The sequence below is a fragment of the Bubalus bubalis genome, chromosome 8 (assembly GCF_019923935.1).
Source record: "Bubalus bubalis isolate 160015118507 breed Murrah chromosome 8, NDDB_SH_1, whole genome shotgun sequence".
Lineage (NCBI taxonomy): Eukaryota > Metazoa > Chordata > Mammalia > Artiodactyla > Bovidae > Bubalus > Bubalus bubalis.
The window spans coordinates 48,126,148-48,140,241 of record NC_059164.1 but is presented as its reverse complement, the minus strand read 5'-3'; the positions used below and the strand labels follow the sequence as shown (position 1 = coordinate 48,140,241).

General features: G+C 38.1%; 1 protein-coding gene across 2 annotated transcripts in view; it reads left to right on the top strand.

Moving 5' to 3' along the window:
* The window catches only part of COG5 (component of oligomeric golgi complex 5), a 285,394-nt gene that overhangs the window by 33,771 nt on the left and 237,529 nt on the right, over positions 1-14,094 (top strand). For both annotated transcript variants that reach the window (XM_044946598.2, XR_006552749.2), the window contains exon 6: positions 7,486-7,606. In XM_044946598.2, coding sequence (XP_044802533.2) covers positions 7,486-7,606 — 121 coding nt within the window. The remainder of the gene's footprint in view (positions 1-7,485; positions 7,607-14,094) is intronic.

The following is a 14,094-nucleotide window of genomic DNA, read 5'->3' as shown; positions in this document are numbered from 1 at the left end:
TTTCTATGCAAATTTTGATTTCTTTTTTGATTTCTTCTGTGATTTGTTGGTTATTCAGCAGCGTGTTGTTCAGCCTCCATATGTTGGAATTTTTAATGGTTTTTCTCCTGTAATTGAGATCTAGTCTTACTGCATTGTGGTCAGAAAAGATGCTTGGAATGATTTCTATTTTTTTGAATTTACCAAGGCTAGCTTTATGGCCCAGGATGTGATCTATCCTGGAGAAGGTTCCATGTGCGCTTGAGAAAAAGGTGAAATTCATTGTTTTGGGATGAAATGTCCTATAGATATCAATTAGGTCTAACTGGTCTATTGTATCGTTTAAAGTTTGTGTTTCCTTGTTAATTTTCTGTTTAGTTGATCTATTCATAGGTGTGAGTGGGGTATTAAAGTCTCCCACTATTATTGTGTTATTGTTAATTTCTCCTTTCATACTTGTTAGCATTTGTCTTACATACTGCGGTGCTCCCGTGTTGGGTGCATATATATTTATAATTGTTATATCTTCTTCTTGGATTGATCCTTTGATCATTATGTAGTGACCATCTTTGCCTCTTTTCACAGCCTTTGTTTTAAAGTCTATTTTATCTGATATAAGTATTGCTACTCCTGCTTTCTTTTGGTCCCTATTTGCATGGAAAATCTTTTTCCAGCCCTTCACTTTCAGTCTGTATGTGTCCCCTGTTTTGAGGTGGGTCTCTTGTAGACAACATATGTAGGGGTCTTGTTTTTGTATCCATTCAGCCAGTCTTTGTCTTTTGGTTGGGGCATTCAACCCATTTATGTTTAAGGTAATTACTGATAAGTATGATCCCGTTGCCGTTTACTTAATTGTTTTGGGTTCGATTTTATACACTGTTTTTGTGTTTCCTGTCTAGAGAATATCCTTTAGTATTGGTTGGAGAGCTGGTTTGATGGTGCTGAATTCTCTCAGCTTTTGCTTGTCTGAAAAGCTTTTGATTTCTCCCTCATATTTGAATGAGATCCTTGCTGGGTACAATAATCTGGGCTGTAAGTTATTTTCTTTCATCACTTTAAGTATGTCTTGCCATTCCCTCCTGGCTTGAAGAGTTTCTATTGAGAGATCAGCTGTTATCCTTATGGGAATTCCCTTGTGTGTTATTTGTTGTTTTTCCCTTGCTGCTTTTAATATTTGTTCTTTGTGTTTGATCTTTGTTAATTTGATTACTATGTGTCTTGGGGTGTTTAGCCTTGGGTTTATCCTGTTTGGGACTCTCTGGGTTTCTTGGACTTGGGTGATTATTTCCTTCCCCATTTTAGGGAAGTTTTCAACTATTATCTCCTCAAGTATTTTCTCATGGTCTTTCTTTTTGTCTTCTTCTTCTGGGACCCCTATGATTCGAACGTTGTAGCGTTTAATATTGTCCTGGAGGTCTCTGAGATTGTCCTCATTTCTTTTAGTTCGTTTTTCTTTTATCCTCTCTGATTCATTTATTTCTACCATTCTATCTTCTATTTCACTAATCCTATCTTCTGCCTCTGTTATTCTACTATTTGTTGCCTCCAGAGTGTTTTTAATTTCATTTATTGCATTATTCATTATATATTGACTCTCTTTTATTTCTTCTAGGTCCTTGTTAAACCTTTCTTGCATCTTCTCAATCTTTGTCTCCAGGCTATTTATCTGTGATTCCATTTTGATTTCAAGATTTTGGATCAATTTCACTATCATTATTTGGAATTCTTTATCAGGTAGATTCCCTATCTCTTCCTCTTTTGTTTGGTTTGGTGGGCATTTATCCTGTTCCTTTATCTGCTGGGTATTCCTCTGTCTCTTCATCTTGTTTAAATTGCTGAGTTTGGGGTGTCCTTTCTGTATTCTGGCAGTTTGTGGAGTTCTCTTTATTGTGGCGTTTCCTCGCTCTGTGTGGGTTTGTATAGGTGGCTTGTCAAGGTTTCCTGGTTAGGGAAGCTTGTGTCGGTGTTCTGGTGGATGGAGCTGTATTTCTTCTCTCTGGAGTGCAATGAAATGTCCAGCAATGAGTTATGGGATGTCTATGGTTTTGGGGTGACTTTGGGCAGCCTGTATCTTGGAGCTCAGGGCTGTGTTCCTTGTTGCTGGGGAATTTGCTTGGTATGTTTTGCCCTGAAACTTGTTGGCCCTTGTGTGGTGCTTGGTTTCAGTGCAGGTATGGAGGCATTTGATGAGCTCCTGTCAATTAATGTTCCTTGGAGTCAGGAGCTCCCTGGAGTCAGGGTTTGGACTTAAGCCTCCTGCTTCCAGTTATCGGTCTTATTTTTACAGTAGTTTCAGAGCTTCTCCTTCTATACAGCACCATTGATAAAACATCTCCATTAAAGATGAAAAGTTTCTCTACCGTGAGGTTCACCCAGAGAGGTTCACAGCGTTATATGGAGAAAAGAAGAGGGAAGAGGGAGTTAGAGGTGACCCGAATGAGATGAGGTGGAATCATTGAGAGAGTGGGCTATCCAGTAATCTCTTCCTTATGTGCACTCCACAGCTGGACCACTCAGAGTTGTTCACGGAGTTATACAGAGAAGAGAAGAAGGAGGAAGGTGACAGAGGTGGCCAGGAGGATAAAAGGGGAGAATGAAAAGGAAGGAGACAGATCCAGCCAGTAATTAGTTCCCTAAGTGTTCTCCACCATCTGGAACACACAGAAATTCACAGAGTTGGGAAGAGTAGAGAGGGGTTAGGGAGGAGACACAGGCGACCTGGTGGAGAAAAAGGAGAGTCCAAAGGGAGAGAGAGCAGTTAAGCCAGTTATCTCGCTCCCTAGTGAAAAATGGGTACTGAAGATTGGGTTCTTAAAGGTACAAAATTGGTAACAAATACATAAAAGCAAAAATTAAAAATCTAGAGTAGAGTTTGGAATTTCAAAAATACGATATTAAAGAAAAGAAGAAGGAAAAGAAAGAGAGAAAAAACGAACAAACAAAAACAAACAAGGTTGCGAAAATTATAAAGAAAATATAGGTACAAAATTGATAACTAATACCAGAAAGCAAAAGTTAAAAATCTAGAGTAGAGTTTGGAATTTCAAAAATACAATGTTAAAAAAAGAAGAAGAAAAAGAAAGAGAGAGAGAAAAAAAACAAACAAGAACAAACAAAGTCGTATAAATTATAAAGAAAATACAGGTACAAAATTGATAACAAATACCAAAAAGCATAAATTAACAATCTAGAGTAGAGTTTGGAATTTCAGATATACAATGTTATTTAAAAGAAGAAGAGAAAGAAACAGAGAAAAAGAAAAAGAAAAAAGGGTCACAGAAATTATAAAAAAAAAACTATAGGTACAAAATTGATAACAAATACCAAAAAGCTAAAATTAAAAATCTAGAGTAGAGTTTGGAATTTCAAAAATACAATGTTAAAGAAAAGAAGGAAAAAAAAGAAAAAAAACAAGGTCAAAAAAATTATAAAAAATATATATATGAAGTTTGCTTTAAAAAAAATAGGGACTTTTTTTTTTGCAAAGTAATCGGTTATAAAAGTGAAAATTAAAGGAATAATAGAGGACTTAAAAAAATTTTTTTTTAATTAAAAAAAATAAAAAAAAGAAAGAAAGAAAGAATGATTGTAAAAATAGTAAAAATATATCTAGGACTTTCTCCGGTTTTTTTGTTAGTATTGCAGGTTCAGTTCATTTTTGGCTAGTTCCTTGGTCCAACTTATATTTCTCAAGATCTATAGGCCCCTTCCTATGTAGTTGGTACTAACCACAGGGTTTTAATCTATTGCCTGTAGCTTCCAAGGCGGTTCCCTCTGTTATAGCTTCTTCTGTTTGCTGGTCTCTTCAGTGTCTGGTTTCCGCCCTGACACAAAGGGGACTGTGGAGGACACTTTTTTTTTTTTAGGCTAACTTGTTCAGTCGCGCTGAGGGGAGGTAGGGAGGGATGCTGCAAATAAATAACACTGGCGTGTGCTCGCAGTGCCTCAGCCACACTGGGTCTGCCCCCGCTCACGGCGCGTGTAGCCTCCCTGCCCACGCTGCTCAGGCTCTAGGTTGCTCTGCCGGGAACCATCCGTGGCCTGCGTTTTGTGCCCTTCCCAGGTCCAAGCAGCTCAGGTGATGAGGTGTTTGGCGCGTGCAATTGCTGCGACTTATAGCCTCCCCGCCGCTCGGTTATCTAGGTGTGCACCGGCACACCTTCTCAGGCAGATGTTGACCGTCTAGACCCCCAAGAAGTTTTACTTAGCAAAGAAGCCTGCTTACAGTTTTATAGATAATGTCTCTCTGGGGCTGCGATTGTCCCCTTCCGGCTCTGGCTGCCTATCACTGGAGGGGGATGGTCTGCCGCCGGCTATCTCTGTTCAGTCCTTTGTTCCGTGCGCGGGCCTGGCGGTGTCTTAGGTTAGGGCTGGCTTTTCGCGTGGTAGATATCCCACAGTCTGGTTTGCTAGCCCAAATTATTTCGCTCAGATAGCGCTTGGGGTACTCAGGCCAGATCTTGCGATGCAGCCCGCGCCGCGCCTCCCTGCCCAGCCCCTGCTTGCTAATGGAGGATGCAGGCATCTGCACTGTTTCTCCGCTGGGGGAGTTATCGTAGGGCTCACAATGTGCGGGTTTTAATTGCTTATTTATTTTTCCTCCCTGTTATGTTGCCCTCTGTGCTTCCAAGGCACGGCACAGATTGGCAGTGAGAAGGTTTCCTGGTGTTTGGAAACTTCTCTCTTTTTAAGACTCCCTTCCCGGGACAGAACTCCGTCCTTCCCTCTTTTGTCTCTTTTTTTGTCTTTTATATTTTTTCCTACCTCCTTTCGAAGACTTGGGTTGCTTTTCTGGGTGCCTGATGTCCTCTGCCGGCATTCAGAAGTTGTTTTGTGGAATTTACTCGGCGTTTAAATGTTCTTTTGATGAATTTGTGGAGGAGAAAGTGTTCTCCCTGTCCGACTCCTCCGCCATCTTAGCTCCTCCTGATCTTTTGAATTATATGCTTCCATGACCTATTCATAAAATAAATCAAATTTAACTAAAAGATTTTTTCACAATTTATTGTGATACACACAGTCAAAGGCTTTGGCATAGTCAATAAAGCAGAAATAGATGTTTTTCTGGAACTCTCTTGCTTTTTCCATGATGCAGTGGATGTTGGTAATTTGATCTCTGGTTCCTCTGCCTTTTCTAAAACCAGCTTGAACATCTGGAAGTTCACGGTTCACATATTGCTGAAGCCTGGCTTGGAGAATTTTGAGCATTACTTTACTAGTGTGTGAGATGAGTGCAGTTGTGCGGTAGTTTGAGCATTCTTTGGCATTGCCTTTCTTTGGAATTGGAATGAAAACTGTCCTTCTCCAGTCCTGTGGCCACTGCTGAGTTTTCCAAATGTGCTGGCATATTGAGTGCAGCACTTCTACAGTATCATCTTTCACGATTTGAAATAGCTCAACTGTAATTCCATCACCTCCACTAGCTTTGTTCTTAGTGATGCTTTCTAAGGCCCACTTGACTTCACATTCCAGGATGTCTGGCTCTAGGTATGCAGGTCAGGAAGCAACAGTTAGAACTGGACATGGAACAACAGACTGGTTCCAAATAGGAAAAGGAGTCTGTCAAGGCTGTATATTGTCACCCTGCTTATTTAACTTATATGCAGAGTACATCATGAGAAACACTGGGCTGGAAGAAGCACAAGCTGGAATCAAGATTGCCGGGAGAAAAAAAAAAAAGATTGCCGGGAGAAATATCAATAACCTGAGATATGCAGATGACACCACCCTTATGGCAGAAAGTGAAGAGGAACTAAAAAGCCTCTTGATGAAAGTGAAAGAGGAGAGTGAAAAAGTTGGCTTAAAGCTTAACATTCAGAAAACGAAGATCATGGCATCTGATCCCATCACTTCATGGGACATAGATGGGGAAACAGTAGAAACAGTGTCAGACTTTATTTTTTTGGGTTCCAAAATCACTGCAGATGGTAATTGCAGCCATAAAATTAAAAGATGCTTACTCTTTGAAAGGAAAGTTATGACCAACCTAAATAGCATGCATATTCAAAAGCAGAGACATTACTTTGCCAAGAAAGGTTCATGTAGTCAAGGCTATGGTTTTTCCTGTGGTCATGTATGGATGTGAGAGTTGGACTCTGAAGAAAACTGAGCGCCAAAGGATTGATGCTTTTGAACTATGGTGTTGGAGAAGACTCTTGAGAGTCCCTTGGATGGCAAGGAGATCCAACCAGTCCATCCTAAAGGAGATCAGTCCTGGGTGTTCATTGGAAGGACTGATGCTAAAGATGAAACTCCTATATTTTGTCCACCTCATGCGAAGAGTTGACTCATTGGAAAAGACTCTGATGCTGGGAGGGATTGGGGGCAGGAGGAGAAGGGGACAACAGAGGATGAGATGGCTGGATGGCATCACCGACTCGATGGACGTGAGTTTGAGTGAACTCCAGGAGCTGGTGATGGACAGGGAGGCCTGGCGTACTGCGATTCATGGGGTCGCAAAGAGTCGGACACGACTGAGCGACTGAACTGAACTGAACTAAAAGATTAAGATGCCTAAATCTTCAGTTTGTGATGGCGGGGGGCGGGGGGGTCGGGGCGGAGTGGACATTATTTTATTATTTTAAGTACTTCAAACTCTTGTTACTCACAAAAGCAGTCAGTTAAACATGTTTAGTACTTGGCTGCCTTGATTTACATATGTTTGTAAACATATATTTGATTGTACATTTGTGTATGTTGTATGTGCACAAGTGGGGCTGTGTGTGGCTCTGAGGTGTATGTGTATTTCTTTCAGAAAAAATGTTTATAGTTGAAGCCTCAGGACCCTGTCTTCCTAGGTCTTTTAATTATTATTGCCACCAGTTAGGATTTTCCTCCTTAGATGGGAGATATTGTTGCTTCATCCAGCTTCAGGATCATTCAAAGATGGCTGTGATGTAGCAACATAGACTGTCTCTCTTTTCTTTATTGTCACCACTGAAGCTGACGGTAATTACATATATGTTACTCCATCAGTCTCCTTTCTTGTCATTCTCTCCTGGCAGTCACCCTGGATTACCTCTGTCTAAAAATACATGAGTCATTATTTCATGTCTTAGTCTTTTGGATAGGTAAAGACCCAGGATTGGATGTAATAACAGAAAAGGGAATAGAAGGTGACATACAAATTATAGGTTAATTTTTAAAATAGCTTTCTCTTTTACATGTAGTTATTAATGATAAATTAGGAAGAATCAATTAAGGGCATGCTTATTCTTTAAGGTCTAGTAAGTCTGTTCCCCTAGGGACGTAGGAACAATAAACTAAGAAACAATAAGGAACAGTAGTAGGAAGCTAAGCAGCTCTAGCACAGTGGTTGTCAACCTTGGCTGTACACTGGGCCTGCATAAGGATATTAAAACAAAAACAAAAACCTGATTCTGCTTTAATTGGTCAGAGCTCTGTCTTGCCTGGATATTGGATCTCTAGCATCTGGAAAGATTAGACAGTCGATTCACTATGTCATGAAACTTCATGGATTGACTTTACTTACTTAACATTTCACAGGTTGCCTGTGATTTGCTTCGGAGAATCATTCGCATCTTATATCTCAGTAAGAGACTCCAAGGACAACTGCAGGGGGGAAGTAGAGAGATAACAAAAGCTGCTCAGAGTCTCAATGAACTTGGTAAGTCCTCTTGTTCATCGATTCACTGGTTGAAGGATATTTGTGTTTCCAGTTTTTGGTGATTATAAATTTAAGCTACTTTAACATTTGTGTATAGGTCTTATGTGAACTTAAGTTTTCATTCTGTAGGGGGAAATGTTCAGAAGTGTGCTGTTTTTTAGGTCACAAGTCTCATGTTGATATGGTGCCTAGAAGATCTTTTGAATTCATTTCTCATTCATCATTCTTTTCTCAAACATTTAGAGCAGCCTCTTGACATTTGAGGGTTTAACAGTCACAGCTTTGATTATTAACAAGTTGCAAGGTCCATGATGAAGGAGTTCATAATTTTTTAGGCAAAATTTTGAATATCTTCTAAGTACACAAAGAACCACCTAACACCTGCATTTTAATGAGGCTTTGTGATTTTCTACTTTTCATTGGGTACCCAGTAATTTTTCTGAAGTGGATGTGGTTAGTGGAATTTGTACCATTTTAGGTTCAGAAAGTCCTTGATTACATCCATCTCAAATATCAAGAGTCTCCTTACTCTTAGTAATGTGTTTTGAAAGTAGTTGTGCCAAAAGAATATCAGAAAGATGTGCATTTTATGTTCTTTTTGAATTTTCCTATCTTTGATATTTAAATTATGTAGTCATACTGTAATGCTTATTGCTTGTTTTTGATTATAAAAATGTAATATCCTTCACAAATCATGCTTCAACAGCATTTCAATTTATAATGTTCAGATACATTGCTTAGGCACATCATTGGGAATATATTGAACTTGTAATCTAGTGTGCTTGGAATATGTTATATAAAAAGTTGATTTTTAAGCAGTGAGACATACGTTAGAGTTTTTTCATAATATGTGCTAAATATAAAAGTAAAAAATCCTAGTATCAGCTGTTATTTTTTGCTTTGTCACATTTAATTTCTGTGCTCCAAAAAATAAAATGTAGGGTGATAGAATCATTAAAAAGCAAACACACATTATTCCAAGGCTTATTATATTTATCATCACTTACACTCTTCCATAATAAAAAATCACTAGGTTTTGATTTTGATTATCATCTCTTCTAGAAACAGCATATGCTGTGAGGCAAATGGTGATGTCTTCTTTTTTCTTCATTAAGGCACAGATTATGTGCTATTCAAAAATTTCAGAGGCATCATGTCTTCATCATTCCCCACTGTATTCTTGGACAGTCCTGGCATTGATAATAAGGAGAGCCAAGAGGGAGATAAAGTTTCTACATTTGGAGTTAATGTTTTAATACTGTTAATAATTTAGTAATCACTGTAACGGTACACATGTACACTATAAATGACATTTCTGTGATTGGAACTTCTGTGAAATTATCATGTTTATATTTGTATGGTTTTGGTTCTCATTAGAAAGAATACGATGATAAACAGTAGCAGGTACTTGAAATTAACTTAAAACCAGTCTCTCAAACTTGAAAGGTCTTGAGGCTTGAAATGTAGTGACCAGATGAAATACATCATCATCTGGAAATTAATTATATTCTGAGGGACTGGGGGGAATGTCAGTGGCTGCTAATGGGTGCCACTCTTTGGAGTGGTGAAAATGTTCTGGAATTAAATACTGGTGATTGTTGCACAACTTCTGTCACTACAAAAAGCCACTGAATTGTATGCTGCAAAAAGTTGAATTGTATGCTGTGTGAATTATATATCAATTTAAAGTTATTTATCAATTAAAAAGTGTATTCTGGGACCTAGCATGCTGGTACATTTTCTTTTTTAAAAAATTGAGGTCTAAGTGATATATGGTAAACTGCAGCATATTGAAAATTTACATATTGGCAAGTTGTGACTTGAAGCCATCAGTATTATAGTGAACATGACTGTCTCCCTCAAAGTTTCCTTATGCCCCATGTTAATTTTTTCTCATGCATTTATGGATCTGCTTTCTATGGAATCAGATAGTTCATATGTGGGTTTTTTTTTTTGGGCCTCTTTCAATCAGCTTAATTATTTTGATGCGTCTGTGTTGTGTGTATCAGTAGCTCATTCTGTTTTATTGCTAAGTAGTTTTCCATTATATGGATATTCCCCAGTTGGTTTATTCATTCACCTGTAGATTTGTATTTCAGTTGTTCCTAATTTTTGGTTATTACAAATCAGGCTATCATGAACATTCATATAAAGGTGTTTTTATAGACATTTGCTTTCATTTCTCTGTGATAAAAAATATAGGTGTGGAACAACCAGATCATATACTAAGTGTATATGATCTGAAATTGCCCAGGTATTCAACCCAAAGTTGATGAAAACTGTACTTTCTCTACATCCTTGGTAACACTTGTTACAGTCAGTCATCTTAATATTAGCCATTCTAATAGGTATGTAGTAGTATCTTGCTTGGAGAAGGCAATGGCAACCCTCTCCAGTACTCTTGCCTGGAAAATCCCATGGACGGAGGAGCCTGGTAGGCTGCAGTCCATGGAGTCGCGAAGAATCAGACATGACTGAGCGACTTCACTTTAATGCATTGGAGAAGGAAATGGCAACCCACTCCAGTGTTCTTGCCTGGAGAATCCCAGGTACAGTGGAGCCTGGTGGGCTGCTGTCTATGGGGTCGCACAGAGTTGGACACGACTGAAGTGACTTAGCAGCAGCAGCATCTTGCTTTGAGTTCACAAGAAGAAGTTAGTAGAGCTAATAAATGAATCTAGCAGGATTTCAGGATATATGATGAATATATAAAATTACTTGTATTTCTACATAATAGTATTAACAAGCAATTGGAAATTGAAATTAAAAAATACCACTCATAGTAACATCAAAAATATGAACTACTTAAGGTTGAATTTGACAAAAGATACACACGACCTGTATACTTAGGGTTGAATTTGACAAAAGAGGCAAATAGACGGGGAAACAGTGGAAACAGTATCAGACTTTATTTTTCTGGGCTCCAAAATCACTGCAGATGGTGATTGCAGCCATGAAACTAAAAGACGCTTACTCCTTGGAAGGAAAGCTATGACCGACCTAGACAGCATATTAAAGAGCAGAGACATTACTTTGTCAACAAAGGTCCATCTAGTCAAGGCTATGGTTTTTCTAGTGGTGATGTATGGATGTGAGAGTTGGACTATAAAGAAAGCTGAGCGCCGAAGAATTGATGCTTTTGAACTGTGGTGTTGGAGAAGACTCTTGAGAGTCCCTTGGACTGCAAGGAGAACAAACCAGTCCATCCTAAAGGAGATCAGTCCTGGGTGTTCATTGGTAGGATTGATTTTGAAGCTGAAACTCCAATACTTTGGCCACCTGATGTGAAGAGGTGGCCATTTCACTCATTTGAAAAGACCCTTATGCTGGAAAGATTGAGGTCAGGAGGAGAAGGGGACGACAGAGGATGAGATGGTTGGATGGCATCACCAACTCAATGGACATGGGTTTGGGTGGGCTCCGGGAGTTGGTGATGGACAGGGAGGCCTGGCGTGCTGCGGTTCATGGGGTCGCAAAGAGTCGGACACGACTGAGCAACTGAACTGAACACAAGACCTATATACTGAGAACTAAAAACATTATTGAGAACAATTAAAAAAGACCTAAATAAGTGAATAAATTTTGTCTGTGAATTGGAAGACTTGATCGTTTTTAATATGCCCAGTCTCTCTAAATTGATTTGTATAGATTCAACACAATTATAGTCTGAGTCCCAGCAGGCTTTTATTAGCCATTGACAAACTGATTGTAAAATTCATAATCAAATGCAAAGGATCTCAAATAGCCAAAACTTTTAAAAGAAAGTAAAATTGGAGCATTAACCATACCTGACTGGAAGACCTATTGCAATGACTTCTACTAACCAAGACAAAGAGATAGGTCAATGGAACGAAGTAGAGAGCCCAGAAGAAGATCCACACATGTAAGAAAAATGGATTTTTGGCACATTTATTGAAGAAAAGATAGTGTTCTCAACAGTTGGTACTGGAACAATTGGATAGCCACATGTAAAACAGGGAACTTGTATTCGGACCTACTTCATATTAAAAAATAAAGCAAAACTGAAAGTGGCTCATAGTCCTAAATGTAAAACTTAAAACTATAAAACTTCTGAATGGAAACAGAGGACATTTTTATGACTTTGAAAATGATTTCTTAGATGTATAACCGAAAGCACAGTCCCCTTCCCCCACCACCACACACAAATTGGTAAATTAGATGTTCTCAAAATTTAAATTAAATTTTAATTCTCAAAATTTAAATTTAAATTTCTATGAGTGCTTCTGTTAGAGGAATGACAAGCCATAGACAGAAAATGTTTGCAGAGTATATAGTTGATAAAGGACTTGTATCTAGAATATATGAAAAACTTTGAACATTGGTAAGAACATAAACAACCCAATTAAAAAATAGGCAAACTCTTTGAACAGATACTTCATCAAAGAATGTATGTGAATGGAAAGTGAAGTGAAGTCGCTCAGTCGTGTCTGACTCTTTGTGACCCCCATGGACTATAGCCTACCAGGCTCCTCTGTCCGTGGGATTTTCCAGGCAAGAGTACTGAAGTGGGTTGCCATTTCCTTCTCCAGGAGCTCTTCCCAACCCAGGGATCGAACCCGGGTCTCCTACATTGCAGACAGATGCTTTTACCATCTCAACCACAATGGAAAATATGCATATAAAATACTCAACATTATTAGGCATTAGGGGAGTAAAAATTAAAATCAAACTGGTAACTTATTGACAGAATAAGCAGAATTTTTTTAGTGCAGACTTATATGTAGTTTTCATTCAGATTATTATGTATGGTTAAAAAAAACTAGTGCAGATTTCAAGATTAAATTGTATCACAATGAATAGTGACTTCTTCAGGAAAAGTCTTGGGAGTAGATAATTTCGGTCTTTTTTTGAGCATTAGTTAAGGCAATACACTTAAATCACATTTAAGATATATCATGTTTATACAGTGAATGTATTTTATGCTGAGTGGCACAGCCAAAAAAAGAAAGTATATCCTCCATTAATTTTCATTGTGTCTGGTCTGTTCTGAGTTTTATAATTTTGTTGCTAAGTTGCAGCATATTAGCACCATATATCATGAGAAAATATTCTTAAAACCAAATTTATCACAGAAGCATTTTATGAAATATTTATTATGGAAGGAATGGATAGTCTAAGTTCCTTTTATCAATTAATATCCTTTTTATAACTGATACTTTCTCAATCTGATAAAACAGCACTTATATGCAAACATTTTTGATTTATTCATAGGTGGGAAAAAGTATGATTTATATAGTCTTGCCACATAATAGGTGATTAATTGATGAACTAATTAATTTTTTTGAGATGTCTGTAAGATAATATAGTTGATGAAAATTTTAGGAAGTTTTATTTCAGGCTTTTAAAAATTGTTTATTAGTGGGAAATTTGTAAATAATCCATATAACTGTTTCCAGGAATAAATTAGGTCTAAGATGACTTCTTTTTTAGTTGAAGTATAGTTGGTTTGCCTGGGAAATCCCATAAACAAAGGAACCTGGCAGACTATAGTCCATTGGCTGGCAGAAGAGTTGGATATGACTTCGCAACTGAACAACAACAACAAATAGTTGTTTTACAGTGTTGTGTTAGTTTCTGGTGTACAGCAAAGTGAGTTACACACACACACACACATGTTCTTTTTAGTATTCTTTTTCATCATGATTTATTTCATCATGGTTTATTGAATATACTTCCCTATGCTACACACAGTAGGACCTTGTTGTTTATTTTCTATGTAGTAGTTTGTATCTGGTCATCCCAAACTCTTACTTTATTCCTTTCCTGTTTGGTAACAATAAGTTTGTTTTCTATGTCTGTGAGTCTGTTTCTGTTTCATAGCTAAGTTCATTGCGCCATACTTTAGATTTAATCTGCAAATGATATCATATGGTATTTGTCTTTCTCTTTCTGACTTAATTCACTTAATATGATGATCTTTAGGTGAGATAATATCTTAAATGCATTTAAAACATATATAGCTTCAACATAGCAAATTCAATACATGCCTTTTTAAACCTGCAGTATTGGTCACATATGATGACAAATGTTTTCAGTGACTGTGTTTGATCTGTTGTTTTGGATCGCTTAAGTTGTGTCAGACTCCTTGTGACCCCATGGGCTGCTGCACGCCAGGCACCTCTGTCCTCCACGGTCTCCTGTAGTTTGCTCAGATTCACGTCCATTGAGTCGGTGATGCTATCCAACCATTTCATCCTCTGCTGCTCCCTCCTCTTGCCATCAGTCTTTTCTAGCATCAGGGTCTTTTCCAATGATTTAGATGGTCTCAAAGTGAAAATGTTAGTCACTCAGTTGTGTCCGATTCTTTGTGACCACATGGACTGTAGCCCTCCAGGCTCCTCTGTCCATGGAATTCTCCAGGCAAGAATACTAGAGTGGGTTGGTGGGAATGCAAACTAGTACAGCCACTATGGAGAACAGTGTGGAGATTCTTTAAAAAACTGAAAATAGAACTGCCTTATGATCCA